The sequence below is a fragment of the Amphiprion ocellaris genome, chromosome 5 (assembly GCF_022539595.1).
Source record: "Amphiprion ocellaris isolate individual 3 ecotype Okinawa chromosome 5, ASM2253959v1, whole genome shotgun sequence".
Lineage (NCBI taxonomy): Eukaryota > Metazoa > Chordata > Actinopteri > Pomacentridae > Amphiprion > Amphiprion ocellaris.
In genome coordinates this window covers 17,160,439-17,179,002 of record NC_072770.1, presented here as the reverse complement: position 1 = coordinate 17,179,002, position 18,564 = coordinate 17,160,439, and the positions used below count along the sequence as shown (strand labels likewise).

General features: G+C 38.1%; 2 protein-coding genes across 2 annotated transcripts; both read left to right on the top strand.

Moving 5' to 3' along the window:
• The first annotated feature begins 4,741 nt into the window (after window positions 1-4,741).
• LOC111573988 (red-sensitive opsin) lies at window positions 4,742-7,569 on the top strand. The gene is made up of 6 exons (XM_023278362.3): window positions 4,742-4,914; window positions 5,986-6,282; window positions 6,386-6,554; window positions 6,648-6,813; window positions 6,899-7,138; window positions 7,236-7,569. Exons 1-6 carry the CDS (start codon window positions 4,812-4,814, stop codon window positions 7,332-7,334), a joined length of 1,074 nt encoding a protein of 357 aa, XP_023134130.1. The 5' UTR covers window positions 4,742-4,811; the 3' UTR covers window positions 7,335-7,569.
• A 3,119-nt stretch (window positions 7,570-10,688) lies between these two features.
• Window positions 10,689-18,482, top strand: gnl3l (guanine nucleotide binding protein-like 3 (nucleolar)-like). The gene is made up of 15 exons (XM_023278359.3): window positions 10,689-10,762; window positions 10,859-10,902; window positions 12,383-12,493; window positions 12,593-12,709; window positions 12,799-12,882; window positions 13,145-13,280; window positions 13,358-13,461; window positions 13,589-13,733; window positions 13,980-14,067; window positions 14,566-14,743; window positions 14,827-14,969; window positions 15,064-15,200; window positions 16,014-16,171; window positions 16,266-16,437; window positions 18,378-18,482. Exons 1-15 carry the CDS (start codon window positions 10,750-10,752, stop codon window positions 18,443-18,445), a joined length of 1,698 nt encoding a protein of 565 aa, XP_023134127.1. The 5' UTR covers window positions 10,689-10,749; the 3' UTR covers window positions 18,446-18,482.
• Window positions 18,483-18,564: the final 82 nt, after the last annotated feature.

Sequence of the window (18,564 nt, the reverse complement as noted above, 5' to 3'; positions counted from 1 at the left end):
GGGGTACCAACAATTTTGTCCACATGTGTATGTCTCTCTCTCTCCTTGTCCCTCTGGCTCCCTCTTCCTGCATTCATCTGTCTCAGCATCTGTCTGCCTGTCTCATTGTCTCTCTCACTCACCCTCCTGCATCACCCGTCTGCACTCTACTGATTGCTGAGACAAGAGTCGGCTGCACTCATTAGTCCATTCAACTCACCTGCTCACTACCTCACCTCCAGCTATTTAAACTCAGCTCATTCACTCACTACCAGCCAGACCATAAGCTATCAGATCTCAGCTTTCCTCCTGACAACAGATCTTCACATGGACCCTCTGCTTCACTGCTAAATTACTATAGTCCCCCCTTTTTTGCATTAGTTGAGCTAAAACTACATTCACATGGAGGTAACTTAATGAAATTGGCTTGATAGCTTAATAAGAAGTTTCTCAACATGCCTGAACAATTTCAAAAAAAGTGAATTCCCCCTAACTGCAATATAGTTTCTTGGTTGAACATAATTTCATTCGAAGTTGTCAAAAAAATTGATGTAAACTGTTGCAAGTCTACATCTATGTGCCACTGTGGTGTAAAAGATGCAGACATTTGGACAATACATGTCTCCATCACAACAGTAGATAACTGGGAACAGTGACTTGCAAATACTATCAGTCTTCAATGTTTAGATTAGTTTTTATTCCTAAATTTTAAGGGAAACAGTCTTTTTCAGTCTGTTAGTCATTCTCTATTTTGCTCACTTTAAAGCAATACCTTACAGAAATTAATAAATATTTTGGCAAACACATAAACACACATTTTTTGCATATAATGGCAGCACAAATAATTTTGAGATTAGTGCAATTTCATATATTTGAAGCACTACAGACATCAATCAAAAAATGTGTTATTACTACTGCGATAAATGACTGACAGTTTTAGGTTACTATACTTCAACTTTTCAAATACTTTAGCACAATAAACTGAACATTGTTACCTGAATATAAAAGCTATATTACCTCAGTGTACAAGCCGCTGTAGCAGGATGAAATTTAGCAATAAAACAAACAGACAAAAAATACAGTATTAATCTGAATAAATATTTGCAATTTGCAGGTTATCAAAGTAACATAAAAATGTAACAAAATAAATAAATACATTCTTAAAATACACCTTCCTGAAGCCATAGACAAATTTGCTCCTGGGAAAGTAGTGAATGCATAAAAACAATTCACATAATAAAAGTGAAAACTGGAAATATAAAATATGAGGGTACATCTTGTCATGCTGCGGATCAGAAATGGAACTCAGTCAGTCAAATCAAACTTAGAAATGCTCCTATAACAAATGCTTCTTGGGTTATTTGTGCTGCAGGAAGGAAAAAGTGAAAAGATTCTTGTCATTACAAACCCCTCAATGACAGATAAAACAAGGGTTATTACCTGATGTGACGTGAACACACAAGGCCATATGAGTAACAGGTGGATGTGGTTCACTTCACACCAATGTAATTAATCACAGCCATTCTGTTCACCTGTTAACGGATAAACCAGACGTTAACCACGGTCACGGTGGTCATGGAGATTCCCGTTGATAGTCGGAAGCAAATCCGAGTTCTGCTAGTAGTGAACTTTTTACCAAGCATTAATAGTTCAGAACTAGCGGAATTCCAGACCTACCCCCGAAACATCCCAGCATCACATGGAAATAGCAGTCAAGAGGGGCTATAAACAGTAACTCATCTTCTAAGACATTAATTAATTGCACATATTTAGAAAATGTGTTGGTTTAAACAACTATCACTACAGTTAGAAATCACTAAACATGAGTACGTATATAAATATAGACACATTTAGAATGACAGATTTTTAAAATATAAAAGAAAAGTCTACAGATTCCTTTAGTTTCCGGCTCCATCCTCTTCTTGATGTAAAGTCCGAACGGAATTCTGGTCAAATCTGTGAACCAGCTACCTGCGCAAGAAGTTGACTCCATAAAAACACAGAGTCAGAGGATTACAATAAACCACTATAGCAGCTTTGATTAACCTTTCTCCTGAAGTGATCTGTTGCTCCGGAGAGATTAATGTGTTACACAGCAACCATGCCAGAAGTAATTACTGTGTGTTAATCTGCTTTGTGGAAGAACCTGAGTTGTCCGTATAATCTGCTTTGGTCTTCTGGAGCATGAAAACATCTTCGCCTGTACATCACTGGTCAAACTAATTAGAGGTTCAGCTCTAAGCAAGCTGAAAATGTCTGCAACTGAGCCTTTAATGAGACATTAAACCAATGTTGTGACTGCAGGGCATATCTGTCTGAAACCAGCTTGCAATGGCTGTGACAGGAGACGAGTTTCTATCAAAATCAGATGATTAAAAATGTCATATAATGTCATATAAACTGACAGCAGTAGTGGTTGTAAAGTGTACTGTGCATTATTGTAAACCTTGGTGTGAATGAAGTGACTATGGCAATGATAAGGTGATTACAGCAGTGATTATTATTGTGTGTATTGCATTGCAGTAAACAGTTAAGCAGTTGTAAACATTAAAGGTAGCAGCAGTGGTCATTTCCTAGTTAAATGAATGTCACATGTCTAATTTGTTTTTTAGACCCCTTCAGAACTTAAAAATTTGAGACATTTTGACTCAAAATGGTGTTTTTAATTGAATGAATGAGCAGCTGCGAGTTCACTCAACTTGTTAAATTAAGTTAATAAGAAACAAAACAAGCATATAAACAGACTTCCAAGGATACATTGTTAGAGAGTTTAATTTCTCCACAGATTCTTGTTCTATGCAGTTAGAGAAAACAGACATGGTGGAAACTTGTCTTTAACATATTCTAAGTTAAATTATTGTTGTTTCTTTTTCTAATAATCAGACAATTCTAATCACGGCAACGTTGTGCTGAATTCAGTCCCTACAACCTGTAGATTTATAATTTATCTGTCTTTGTACTGACTCTGGTCAAAAATAACTTCAACAGTTGAGAAAGAGGAGGAGGAAACACTTTAACATAGACATGCTGTAAGTTTCCATCACGACTGTTTTTATTTATTTAAAAAAACTACAAAAAGCAAGAGTCTCTCGAGAAATTTAACTATAGCAATGCATCCTGGGAAGTCTGCTTAAATGTTGGTTTACTTTTCATTTAGCTGATGATCTGTTCTGCTATTCAGCAGCTCCTGCACAAGCATCATCTTTATTGAACAGTTATCAGAAGAAAACCTTGCCTACATCCTCACCACAAAATTAGCAGCAGAAATGTGCAGATGAGCATCAAAACAAGCTGGATGCAGTTTGGAAACAGCTCCCAGGTATGTTTGGAGAAAAAAGGGGTCTGACTTTCAGGGAAAAAATCACATCTCTGACTGTTAAACATGAGGATGGATGGATCATGATTTGGGCTTGATTTGCATCCAATGGCACAGTGGGCATTTTGCTGGTAGAGGGAGGAATGGATTTAGTTAAATGCCATCAACTTCTGGAAGCACACATCACAGGATCCATAATAAAAGCTGAAGATGACAAGATGACGCCTTCTATAACAAGGATTCCACACTCTTCAAGATCCACAATGCATGTGCTTACCTTACTAAACCTTAGATGAGTCTTTCTTTTCTTTCACTTGTTCATATCAGCATAAATCCGAATGTGTTGCCCCCTCCACTTAATCCTTGCCATAAGGTCGTTGACGTGAGTTCAAGGCTCAAAGGGATATTGAAAAATCCAGTGTTCTAAGGTGAACCGTCTTTATGGAAAGATTAAAGGTGTCTTACATCCCTCACATGCCATTAACTGCAGCTGTTACTATAATGGAGCCATGGATCTCCACTTGTCCACCAAAGCTGCTTTAATGCTGGACTGACCTTTCATGCTAATCTCAATCCACATATTGACATAAGAAAGCCAAACACAAGTCAAGATTTCAGAAGGGGCTGGGTTTGACTTAGGAGTCAGATGCACATGGAATTGTCACCCCCCACACACATACATATACAAACTAAAGCAAATTCAACAACCTTAACAATGAAACAGCCCTTTAAGGGATGCAAAAAAGCGAGGACAAGCCAAATTGAACCTTGGTTTTCCAAAAGTCCTCAATCAAACAAACACCACACACACACACACACACACACACACACACACACACACACACACACACACACACACACACACACACACACACACACACCCTAATTTGTCCCTAATTTGTGCTCTTTACACAGAACCATCGCACTTCAAAGTCTAATCCTAACCCAATTAGAACTATAGAACAACGTCTTAACCCTGATTTAAATGGTTCATTTTGTGGGGCACCCTAGCTCCACCTGACACTAATTGGAAAATGGCACAAAAAGGTGCATAAAATTTGAAAATGAATAATTATTCCCTTCTGCATCCACAAGTAAACATTTCTCATACCTTCATCTCTACACTGCTGTAGATTTTCAAAGACAGAAAATATGGACTACTGAAGGACTCAGTGAGGGGATAATGAGGACTCAAATTTTCCATTAACGTATTAGTCAACGTTCCTTTCACTAACTGGATAAAAATCAGCTTCCCAACCAGATTATTCTGGCATTTTGTGTCTTAATCTCATTAGCTAATAGTTTAAATCGCAGTTTAAGATAAGTTTATTGCTTTCCAGCGGAGTATCGCTGCCAAGTGCCATGCTGCAGCTGTAATTTGACTGTGACCTAATCCTGTCACAGGTCTCCAAAGCATATGTATAAAAGCTGAAGTCAGACGTGTGGCGCCGGTCACCCGAGGAGGTTGCAAGTGACGAGAAAGACGGACAACTGAGGACCTCCTTCTCAGATCAGAATGGCAGAAGAGTGGGGAAAACCGGTGTTTGCTGCCCGGCGGTACAATGAAGAGACAACAAGGGGATCTGCCTTTACTTACACAAACACCAATCACACCAAAGGTAATGTAGGTTTATTTTATGTTTTGTAGAATTTGATGGTGATGTTTATCATATGAGGGATTTGTCCACAAAGTAAAAAATGGATCAAGAACCTGCAGTAGACGACTCAAAGATTACTCAGAGAAGAGACATTATCATTTTATTGATAAAAGATCTGAGTGGGTTGCTTGGGCAGAGATAAGTAACAGAAAATATAAAGACATTAATGAGTTTACAAATGATTAAACATTTAATTGAGATATAACATTGTCAGAACAAATTAATACAGATGAAAAATTTCTTCACTACAAACCTGAGATAAACACTTTTTGTAACGATAAAATTAATACATTTGGTAATTACTTTGCCACATTCATGGACAGATTTAGTTTCAATAGACAGCAAAAATCTAAAGGACAGCATGGTGAATTTATTGATTTTTTATTTTAATTTCATAAACTTCATAAGCTTCAAAGCATCTTTCAGCATTTTCTCCCATCCATCCATCCATCCATCCATCCATCCATCCATCCATCCATCCATCCATCCATCCATTTATTATCTATGCACCACTTAATCTTCAATAGGGTCGCGGGGGGCTGGAGTTTATCCCAGCTGACTTAGGGCTAAAGCAGGGCACACCCTGGACAGGTCCACAGTCTATCACAGAGCTACACATAGAGACAAACACACTGACATTCACACCTATGGGCAATTCGGATTTATCAGTTAACTCATCCTGTTTTTGGACTCTGAGAGGAAGCCAGAGAACCCAGAGAAAACTCATGAATGCACAGGGAGAACACGCAAACTCCATGCAGAAAGATCCCAGGCCCAGGCCGGGACGGTAACAGGGGATCTTCTAGCTGCAAGGCAATGGTGCTAACCACCAGCTTTAACTACAATATGTATTATTTTAAAGCACTCTTTGAAAACTATACTTTTGTTTTATTTCTATTACAAGACAAATGGCATATCCAGTTATTTACACCGTATTTACCATTACATACATTAGCTTGTGCTGTCTCTAAAGGTAATACTTTGACATGGCGAGACCACATGAAACCAATTTGTGAAATTTGTGTTTTCCAGATCCCTTTGAAGGTCCCAACTACCACATTGCTCCTCGATGGGTTTACAACGTTGCCACAGTCTGGATGTTTTTCGTGGTTGTATTATCGGTCTTTACCAACGGCCTCGTCTTGGTGGCCACAGCGAAGTTTAAGAAACTCCGTCATCCTCTCAACTGGATCTTGGTTAATCTTGCCATTGCTGACCTTGGAGAGACAGTCTTTGCCAGCACCATCAGTGTGTGCAACCAGTTTTTTGGTTATTTCATTCTCGGACACCCAATGTGTGTCTTTGAGGGCTATATTGTCTCAACTTGTGGTAAGCAATTTTTATCCTTAATGTAATAGTGTTTAAAAGCATTTTTTTAAAAGGAGAACATTCCCAATTTTAAATTAAATGAATGTGACACATCTTTACACAGGTATTACTGCTCTTTGGTCCTTGACTATCATCTCCTGGGAGAGGTGGGTAGTTGTGTGCAAACCTTTTGGAAACGTTAAGTTTGATGCCAAGTGGGCCACTGGTGGAATCGTGTTCTCCTGGGTCTGGTCAGCAGTGTGGTGCGCTCCTCCCATGTTTGGATGGAGCAGGTAGTTGCTGGTTTTTGTTATCTCACTGATTTGCAATAGATTCCTCAGTGGCAATGGAAGCTGAAACCCTGGTTAAACTTCCTCTTGTGTCAGGTACTGGCCTCATGGACTGAAAACTTCTTGTGGACCTGATGTGTTCAGCGGGAGTGAGGACCCCGGAGTCCAGTCCTACATGATTGTTCTCATGGTCACATGTTGTCTTCTTCCCCTGGCCATCATCATCCTGTGCTACCTCGCAGTGTGGTTGGCCATCCGTGCTGTAAGTTATTCCACTTTACAGTTTCATTCTTCATGAGCAGACACCAGCCTGGCAAAATCTGACACTTCTGATTCGTCGACCACAGGTTGCCCTGCAGCAGAAGGAGTCAGAGTCCACACAGAAAGCTGAGAGGGAAGTATCCAGGATGGTCGTGGTCATGATCTTTGCTTATTGTTTGTGTTGGGGACCTTACACATTTTTTGCTTGCTTTGCTGCTGCCAACCCTGGGTATGCGTTCCATCCTCTGGCTGCTGCCATGCCTGCATACTTTGCCAAGAGCGCCACCATCTACAACCCAATCATCTATGTGTTCATGAACCGACAGGTGGGCTCGACAGTCTCCACAGTGAGCAGCTTACCATGTCAGATGTGTTTAGTGTCCATTTTTGACTTACTTTTGTTTTTCATTCTTTCTCCATCAGTTCCGCACATGCATCTGGAAGCTTTTTGGCAAAGAAGTGGATGATGGTTCTGAAGTGTCCACATCAAAGACAGAAGTCTCCTCTGTGGCTCCTGCATAAACCTCCACGTTCTTCGTTTTGGGAAAAAAAAACTCGGAGCTGTTTTGATTTGCACAATATATGTAATGTTTTGTTTTCTCAGGTTTTTTTTCTAGGGTTTTTTTTTTTTTTTTTTTAGGAAATATAGCTTTCATGCAAATGGAAAAACAAAAAGGGCATACATAAAGGAAATGATTCCTTTATCAATGGTCTTTTTTTTTTTTTAAAAAGAAAAAAATAAAATATATCAAGCATACTTGAAGTCTTTGCTGTGGTGATTTTTAGAACTGTGAGTGTAGAGATTGTTTGAGAACCTCGAAAATTTTCCTTATCAGTGGTGTCAGTTTTATTGTTTTGAAACACACCATACAAACATTTTAATTCTCTTATAATGCTACTATCAAAGTTGTACGATAGAAACAAGGCATGATAGTTTGATTGAATTTGGAATTCATTCTCCTCGTCATGAGTTCAGGGTTATGCTTGTCTTGATTTGCCTTCATGCCTGAAGAATTACATGAGATGAAAACACAACATGATATTCATGATTAAAACCAAAATCTGCTTAGTTAACATGCATTGGCTGGAGAAAAACACAATTATATCATGACATACCATATCCATGATTTTAAAATAGAGATGACTATAAAAAGAATCATTTATTACACTATTAATACTGAAGGTTAAACTAAATCATCTCTGTCTACCAATACTGATGGTTGCCCAAAGCTTCAAATGTAAAAAATTCACCTAACCCTGCGGTTAAAACTGAGCTTTTTTAAGCCTATTTCAATGCAATGCTGTATTTGCAACAGCCACAGAAACAATTTTTTAGAAAGAAAAAATTCTAATGAACCCATATTATGCTAATTACCCAACACCAAACAACAGACAGAAAAAATGGTAACTAATCAGTCAAGAAAGGTGCTAAAGACCAAGAGAGTTTTCTTAAATGTCGAGCTTGTTATTATAGAAAAACACTGATCATATTTACATAGATAGCATGTGCCAGATTTACCAGTGCACATATACAACCGTGCATGAGCATGAACGTGCACAGAACACACTGGAATAGTGTTGTGTGGATCAGTCTATGTCACATTTACAGAGTCAGGGTTATACAAACTGTGGATTTTTATTTATAGAGCACATAGACAGTTAGGGGCCCATGAAGAGATATTTGCTGAATTAGATTTCCTCCCAGAGTCCAAAAATATGCTAAGGTTAATTTGGAATTTTAAATTGTCCATAGGTGTGAATGTGAGTTTGATTGTTTGTCTCTATGTGTAACCCTGTGATAGACTGGTGACCTGTCCAGGGTGTCCCCTGCCTTCACCGTAAGTCAGCTGGGATAGACTCCAACCCCCTGTGATCCTAATGAGGATTAAGCGATATATAGATGATGGATGATGGATGGACGGACTAAAATCCACCAGGCAACCAAATTAAGACACATTGCTCCATGTCTGGTGGATGTGTAAGGAAATTTAATATTAACCACATGGTAGCAAAAATGTATGGGTATAGCTTTACCTGTAGTGTCACCATTTTATAAGACATCTTTGAAGTAAAACATCAGCTCACTGCTTATTACCTAAAATTGTGACCTTTGGTGACCTTTTAAACTTCAGGCGAGAGCTGGGAATTTCAGATGTTAAATGAATAGGGACAGCATATGAAATCTTCTTGAACTACATAACAATGGATTAATTACATATTAATTTATACAGTAAATGTATTAATACAACACAACAGTACTAACATGAATACAAGCAGGTGGAAATAATGGACAAAGCGGCTATGTATGCAGATATTTAAGTTCCAAGATCCATCCACTTCATGTGATTCCCACACAAGGCTCTTAACAATGCTGTGAGATGGATTCCTGTGGGTCATGAACTTGACAGAACACTAACAAGGCAGATTACAAAATGACACAAGCTTTTGTAAATCTGTGCTTTCCCCTCAAATGATCTTTCATTCCAGAGAGATTAAAGGGTTACGATGCAGACATGCAAACATGCCAGACTTTGGTGAGCCATTCAATTTCATGGAATGACCTTATGTGTTCTTCTAATCTGATTTGGTGTGTAGGGACAAGAGAAAACTTGAACTGTGTTTTTGAGGTCATTCACAGGCTGCCTCGAGGAACGTGGATTCTTACGAGTCCATGTGAGAATCTTGCCAGCCTTCAATCTTTGCGCTTGCTGCCAAACCACAGTGGTTCAGAACAATCAGCAACTTTTGAGAAACATGTGGCAGCTATGGTTCTGGGTTTATTTTGTTTTTGGTATCCATGAGAATATTCCTTACAAAGATGGTCACTTTCGAAACTCAACAGATCGTGGCTTGTTGATGACTTTCCTCTTTGGCGCTCTCCCACTACATTATATGGTTCGTTGATCTGATTGGTTGAAGCCAGCTTGGGATAAATAGTAAGGAATGCCTGCCAAGTTTTCTGTGTGACAAACCATATGGTCTGTCACCTTAACTCAAAGATCCAGAACAAAGAGAAAGTGTTTTGGCATCTGGTACCCTCAAAAGTATCCTCTAATGCTTCAGTGTAGATTGAAAGTGCACATGTTAAGTCAAACAAAGAGGTATTGTCAGAAAGTCTTCTATGTTTTTGTTACTTTATTGTGAAACTAGTCGATAGTAGCTATCAGACCAGAAATGTCCCTTCAGTGTCCCACTCTAACACAGGTATAGTTCATGAAATTCAATGTATTTTGGTATTCTTTGGAAACTATAAAATCATTATTACCACAATCAAGTCAGCCTTAGCTTAGAACAACAAAATCTCTTTTTCATTTAAAATAAAAGAATAAAATTACAACTCTGCATTAATAAAACAAGTAAAAACTCATGAATAGATGCACCACAGCCCTTTCAGAGTTAAGAGCAAGATCTTCCAATATTAAAAAGAGAAACTCAACTATTCATTTAAGCAAGCATTGGTGACAGTGTCAAAAATGCTGGCAAGGGAGAGAAATATGGAACCTTTATTGTGCAAAAAAGGTTGAAGTCCTGTCCAGTACACAAGTTTAGGAGCCAGGTAATTTACTGTCCATTTTTTATTTCTTTATTCATTTTTCACATTGACAACAGTCACATTCAGACAACATAGCATGAAACATTTTAAAAAGACAACATAAATTATGCAAACACGTTAAATTAGGGGAAATTAGCTGTGAAATAAAAATATTGCTTTAAAAACAGTTTTTTAATATTTAATTAGAGGAAAATAATATGGAGGATAAAAGGTGTATAAATAATCAGACACCGTTCATTAATTATATGAACAGTCGGTAGTTTTAAGTTAAAATTTTTATTTAGCGCACTTTTATTTTGACATTTAGCCGGATGTTGTGTCTAGTCACGTCTGCGCATGTCCACTCTTGCAGTACACGTGAAGTCCTAGAGGAGCTCGGCTCTGATGTCGAAAGCTAGTACGTATTTATCGACTTTAAGTAAATGTATTAACTCAGTAAGTCACTACTGACGCTATAAAACCGTCTAATTTTGTCGTTTTCTGTATTTTACAGAACAGAAACGCGCCAAACGTCTCGGCTTCCTTGGAAAGTTTAAGGTAAGTGCTGGCCGGCTAATGTTACCAGCAGCTGAGAGACAACACTTAGCTTATGTGTTAGACAGTATTGTAACAGTGTTGTAAAAGCATTTACTGCTAAGAAACATTATTATTATGACAGCAAGACAACATAAAATCTTGAAGGTATCGTCAGCAGCTCCATCTTAAGTAATGTTGTACTGGACAGGAGGACTGAGTGGTACCTTCAGGGACACTTTATCATTTCCCTTCACCACCAAAGTAAAGCAGACAGTTAATAAACTGGACAAAGTTCATGAATTAAACACCGTCAAACTTGTATGTTATTTAAGCATGCACTACATAATAGACAGACTTATTTTCATGTACAATATTATCAGACTTTTTTTTATCTGCTGCAGTTTTTTATCTGGCGCTTTGACTCACAAGTGTAACATTTCTGTGCAATACATCTATTTACTCTGAGTTCACTTTCTGATTATCTTTCTGTTTCTTGTCATTTAGTGTACAGTTTACATTTAGTACTTGTGTTATTTGATTTATTTGTTTTTTTTTTCCATTGGACACTGTTCCTTGGCATCCACTTAGACACTTCACACAAACACTTAGACACTCTGCATTTTGTACTTTGTATTCTTTTTGATTCTATTTAACTACTAACCTCTATATAATTGTGTGTGTGTTGTTGTGTAAGTGTTTAAGTACATACACGATACTTACAGATTAGCAAAGACACCCATGTGTTTTAAAGCGTAACGTTTAGACATCTAATGACCGTGGAATAAACAGTTATATTTAAACATCTGTTGCTTTTTATGCTGAGTCCTTGTCAGGCATATGCAGCTTTGCAGGCTTCATCAGTGTGGTAAAGTGATGACAAACTGGAGCTTTTAAGGTGTAACACTCTCTGTGATAGCTCACCTGTCTGATGTAAAGAAAAGAACACAGTGTGATTTGGCATTGGATCCTGAACCACATTCATCCTTTCTCCAAGTTGGGGATTTATAAGTAATTATTGAAGTTGTTGGCACTGTTGTTCCACATGCATAAATGCTCTCTTGCTTTGGCGATCCACATTTGGATCCTGCTGTGTGATGCTGCTGGTCTGTAATGAACACCTTTCTTGACTGATTAGTTACCATAAAACAAACTTCAGCTTTGTTTTGTCAAAAAAAAGCATGGTTTACAATCATCATTGGTGAATATCATTGGTCTGAACTATTAGTCTCTATTTTTACTCCAGTTACATTTTATTTTGTAGGTATCTCAATTTGTTGGCTGATAGATGTGAAATGTATTTTGTCCTCTTTGTGCTGTTGTTGTGTCTGTATTGGTGCCGAAATGTAGAACAAAAAAGATTCATTTAAACTTTTTACTTCATTTTCAAAGTGTCACAGACGTGCTGTGTCAGTAAATGGAATCTTAAGCTATCCAGGTTGTATTCTGGTGTTTTATAATAAACTAACATACAGTTAATTATCTCATCATATGTTTTCTACAGACTAAAGATGCACAAAAGGGCGATGCTTCAGGGCGGACAAAAGGTTCACACCAGTCAGCTGTTCAGCAGGTCAAAGACCACAGAAAACCAGAAGAAATCCGGAAGCAAAGGGTATACCTTTAAAAGTCATGTCTGTACTAGATTTAAGTGCACAATGCTTGTTTTATATTGAGGTGAACCCATCTCTCAATTCACATCTTTCCTAATCAGCTTCAGGAACTCCAAGAGAAGCAGAAATTGTCTAGAGAGCGAGAGCTGATGAAGAGGAGGAATCTGCAAAGCTTTCAGAATGACATCCTACAGCGACAAAGAGAGTTTGAGCAGAGGGTACATATCTCTGTACTTAGGACTCCTGTTAGAATAACTGCTCTTGAATCTGCTGCTGTAATGATTTGTCATTTTCTTTGTACTTGCAGGAGACAGAAATGCAGAGTTTGGAGAAACATGTAAACTTTGAAAATGAAAATTCAAGAAAAGCATATTACCGAGAATTTAAGAAGGTATGTAGCTGCTCTGTGCCGTATATTAATCTATTTCTGTTGAATATTACAACTAAGGACATGTATACAAAAAGTGATCATTTAATTTCATTTTTAAAGCAATGAAAACAATCATGAACTAATTACGAACATGAATCAGTTTTCTGCTTTCTAAAGCTCTGTTCCTTCAGCTGTCATACAAACATTATGGATCAGAGTTGACTCAACTTTTACATTGTGAGTTTTATTTTTTGGGGTGATTTTATATTTTTTTGCTTGTAAGGTGGTGGAGGCTGCAGATGTGATTTTGGAAGTTTTGGATGCACGTGACCCTCTTGGCTGCAGATGCCCTCAGGTGGAACAGGCAGTCATTCAAAGTGGAACGAACAAGAAGATAGTTTTAGTCCTTAATAAAATTGGTAAGAAAACGAGCAACAAAGTAGATACAAGTGTTAATCGTCCCGTCAAATATTCATTGGTTTTACTTTGATTATAGATTTGGTGTCAAAGGAAATTGTGGAAAAGTGGATTAAATATCTTCGTAATGAGTTTCCCACAGTGGCTTTCAAAGCATCTACTCAGCAACAGACTAAGAACTTGGTATGTAGTGAACAATTTATGTTTTAATAGTTAAAAATGCAAATAAAGGTTAAAATAGTATAATAGTTCTTTGTCAAATGTGTGTTTGACTTGAGCCCAAGTCATCATTTTATATTTCCTGCAACAGAAACGCAGCAATGTGCCCGTGACACAAGCCACCACAGAGCTTCTTAGTAGCAGTGCTTGCATCGGAGCCGACTGCTTGATGAAGCTACTCGGCAACTACTGCCGCAACCTGGATATAAAGACAGCTATCACTGTCGGTGTCGTAGGTAAGCGCCACATCCAGCATCGTTTAAATGTCTGCAGAGGCTACAGAGCAGCATGTCAGCACCAATACACAGTCATTGTAGTCACATGTAAACAGACTTAATGCCTAAACTGGCAGCCACAAAGCACGAGTAAAATGCAACTTAATTAATACCCTGTGTAGTCAAATGACTATTATGTGAGACTTTTCCCGTTTTGTAATGCAAGGTTGTTGAAATTTCAAGAATTTCACCGTTTCTACTTTGCAGGTTTTCCAAATGTGGGAAAAAGTAGTTTGATCAACAGTCTGAAACGAGCTAGAGCTTGTAATGTTGGAGCCACACCTGGTGTCACAAAGTAAGCAAATGTCTCGTACAATGACTTATGTACGTGTACTCCTTGCACTTAAAATGTTCTTCCTTGTTGCCTTCCTCAAAGCTGGACCAGCATCTAACCATGTGGGTAATCAAACAGAGAAAAAAACACTTTAAGCTTATACTTTTCTTTTCTGGTCTTCATATTTACTGAGTCAAGTAAGTAACAAACAGAAGACTTCAGGCAATGCAATATTTGTCTGTCATAAAAGAAAAATTGTTTTCATTATCAATATTTATGACAGTTACTTTTTTGAATAAGTATGTGATTGTTTGGTCTATTAACTGACTGAAGTGTAAAAAGGTCCCAAGCAATGTGTGTTTCAGCAACAGATAACACTTTCTTAGAAAATTGGGAAAACTAAAAATATTCACATTTTTACTTAAAAGTAACTTTGGTGCTTCATCAGTTATTGCTGCTGCTGCCTCAGGAGATAAATCTGTCCGAGGCTTTGTTGATAGCTTTTTTTTTGGATTTCAGGTGTCTTCAAGAGGTACATCTGGACAAACACATTAAGCTTCTGGACTGTCCTGGCATCGTCATGGCAACATCAACAACTGATGCAGCGATGATCCTACGAAACTGTGTGAAAATCGAGCAGCTCGTAGATCCGCTCCCACCTGTTGAAGCCATCCTTCGACGGTGCAACAAGGCACAGGTATATCATGACACCAGCAATTTGCAAATTGGAGAATTTATGACTCAGAAAACGCCGTGACGTCAGTTCTGTTGGACTTACAGATCATGGAGCACTACGGCGTCCCAGACTTTCATACAGCTCTGGAGTTTTTGGCTTTGCTTGCTCGGCGGCAAGGCAAACTGAGAAAGGGTGGGCTGCCTGACAGCGATAAAGCAGCGAAGAGTGTGTTAATGGACTGGACAGGGTCAGTAAAAATTAAGATTTTTGATGTCTTACAAATGACAGTTCTCCAGTATTTCTTATGTGCTCTGTTCATCTCTCCATGTTTTATTATTCAGGGGGAGAATCAGCTACTTCACACATCCTCCAGAGACACACACTCTTCCTACACATGTCAGCGCTGAGATTGTCACAGAGATGGGTAAAGCGTTTGATTGGGATGAGCTGGAAAAAGGAAATCAGGAGGTTCTTGCAGGTAAAGTGAGCTGAAAACCTAAAGAAGTGACCTGACCCTTGACAATGCTTTTGTTTATTATTACATACCTGCAAACAAGCAAACAATCAATGTTTCATGGGGCGTGTTATCTGAAGCAGTTTCCTTCCTTGGCCTCGGTGAGTGTGGCGGTCAAAACTTGGAGTAACGGCTTTGGCTTTTTGTAGCAAACATTAGTGTACAATGTTACTGTTGTCTTGTTTGGAGGCTACAGTACAGCCCAGCACTGGTACAAGCTAGCTTTAGAAAAAATGTCATGGGCAAGACAGGTCAGATCTAACGTTTAAAAAAATAAATAAAGTTTTGCAAAAGGATTACTAGTCCACCATTCACCTTTTCTAATGAATATAAAAGTCTAAACAAGAATAAATTAAGAAATTTATTAGTTATTATTTATTATTAGTTATTTACAGGAGTTGAACGTTATGGTTAAAAAAAAAATCAACTATCAATAAATTGTTCATTTATTTATCTGAAGATGTTTTCTTCTCATATTGGAATCTCAAAATGCTCCAAAAGGCTTAATTTGGTTCTTCAAATGACTAAAATGTTCTTCCATTAGGAAAGGCCCTAATTCCAATTTTGTATCGTGTCACCCTTTTTTTCCAACCTTAACGTTTGCGTGTCTGTTATAGAATCACTAAAAAATAACACTGTAGTAATATTAAACCATGAGCTTGTGCACCATAGACTAATGACATTAATCTGGCATTTTCAGCGCATGGTTCTGTGATTTCTTTTCTATGACACCAACATAGAAAGATGGCATTGATGTGCTTTTTGCTGTGTTTTCAGAGTCATCCTGTCCTGATGTCCAAATGGGATTCTGCATGGAAACCACTGGAATGACACAAGGAGGTCAGTGTGACACACTGGAAATGGAAGGAGGGTCAGTGGAAAAACCTGAATTTAAAGAGGAAACAGAATCTATGGAGGATGATCAGGATCCAGAGGTGAGAAATGGCATTTTCCTTAGTTTTATCTGAACAGGATGTAGAATCCTTGACTGTTGTCTTTACATCTGGCATTATGTCCTGCTCAAAACAGTTTGGACCGATGACAGTGGAAATAAAATCACAGCAGAAAACTGACCTACCTGCAAGCGATGCTGCAGCCAGAGCTCCAGATCTGAAGGACATCCTGAATGTAGATCCTCTACAGCAGGGGCAGGCACTCCTGGCAGCCAGCAAGAAGAGGAAAAAGCAACAAAAAAGAGCTGGTTTGTATAACTACTAGTCTTAGTATGACCCTGCATATTGTTCTGGCTATGACAACTTCACATTTATTTTTTCCTAATCTAAGAAAGCAAACAAAAACAACTTGATAACCTAATGGTAGACCAGATCCAAACTGAAGCTAAAGTTGGAAAAAAAATAGTTTAAAGACCACCCCAAGTACTCTGGGGACTCCTTATGTGACTTCAGGGAGTAAGTCAATCTCTGAAAGTTTCACCTGAGTAACTGAATAATCACCCTTTTCACGTTTCACGTTTACTAGGTCAGACCTAACATTTCCATACCACTTTCAATGTGGCACAATTGCATGTATTACAAGCTAAAATATCCTTAAACTAAGACTTTACTGAGGATAATTAATTAGAGACTTTATGATTATTTAAAGGGCTGCACAGTGGCGTAGTGGTTAGCACTTTCGCCTTGCAGCTAGAAGGTCCCTGGTTCGCGTCCCGGCTTTCCCGGGATCTTTCTGCATGGAGTTTGCATGTTCTCCCTGTGCATGCGTGGGTTTTCTCCGGATACTCCGGCTTCCTCCCACAGTCCAAAAATATGCTGAGGTTAATTGATCACTCTAAATTGCCCGTAGGTGTGAATGTGAGAGTGCTTGTTTGTCTATATATGTAGCCCTGCGACAGACTGGCGACCTGTCTAGGGTGTCCCCTGCCTTCGCCCGAGTCAGCTGGGATAGACTCCAGCCCCCCGCGACCCTAGTGAGGATTAAGCGGTGTATAGATAATGGATGGATGATTATTTAATGACTACTTACCAAAAAGATAATTTTAATTCTGTTTACAAAATAGTAGATAAAGTTTACTTTGTAGCTTGCAGCTGTCACAGTTTATTAAATCCCTGCAGGTTCTGTAAGTCATGTGTCTCCAAAGCGAGCTGCAGGCATTTACACACATGGAGCAACAGCGCCCTTTACTTCATTAATTACTTTGATCCCATCTACATGTTAGGGATTATCAGGATTTAACAGCATGTAACACTGAACTTTTCTTCACCTCTGACAGGTGAGCTGTGTCACACAGAGTCAGTTATAAGCTGCAGTTAAATCATTTGTTACGTAGCAGTCGTCCCGAGCTCCACCCCAGCTGTTGGGATATTTTTATTTTACTGTTGGTAAAGTAGTGGTTGGATTATCATCAAACAGAAACACACATTTCAGGGATTAGCAAATCATAAATATCCAAAACTGTTAGTTATTTGCACAAACTGATAAGCTGCTGTTTGTTTAGATTTAGTCTTTTGTTTATTAGTGTATTATTATTCACTTTGAATACATGATGCTTAATGTACTGTCCAGTGTTAAATGAAAACAAGTATCGAGAAGCTTTGAGGAACATTATTGTAAAAGTGACCCATGTGTGAATAACACAATGCCGTCAATTTCACGGATTAACGGATTTAAAGGATTTTAACGGATTTTCCAAGAGCCATCACCACCCTGAACTCTCACATGTAACAACCCAGCCAGCAATATAATGTAAAATGTGCAATATACATCACTGTCTCTGCTGCTGCTGCTCTATACTAACTCAATATTCACTCTTTGTTTGTGACATTTATATTGTATATTTGTAAATACAGACTGCACTACCTTTAAGATTTTTAGGACTTTTATCTTGCACCTTCTGCTATGTTTGCACTGAAAAGGAGAAGCTATCCAATCTCGTTGTACACTGTGTAATGACAACAAAGCACATTCTATTCTATTCTATTCTATTCTTTTTTTTTTTTATTTTTTTTATTCTATTCTATTCTAATGAATGACACGTATTACGTATCCATGTCTAGAAAGGCCTTAAGTTGGCGAGAGCAAATAAAATGCCTGTTAGCGTGTGAAGGGCCACATGTAAACTTGTTAAGAGTAATGTAATGTCTCAATAAAATTGATATGTTTTTCCTTTTGTTTCCTTTGCAGACAAAATTGCCACGAAACTCTCGGACACACTGACATCTGCAATGGACTTCTCATTTTCAGATAGCTGATTAAAATAAGATTAAAATAAAAGTTTTTAGGAGTGCATTATTTGTGTTTTGTCTTTATTTGATGATAGTAGCTAATGTTTTGTATTATAATCTCTCCAGCCTTTCTTTAGTTGAAAAAT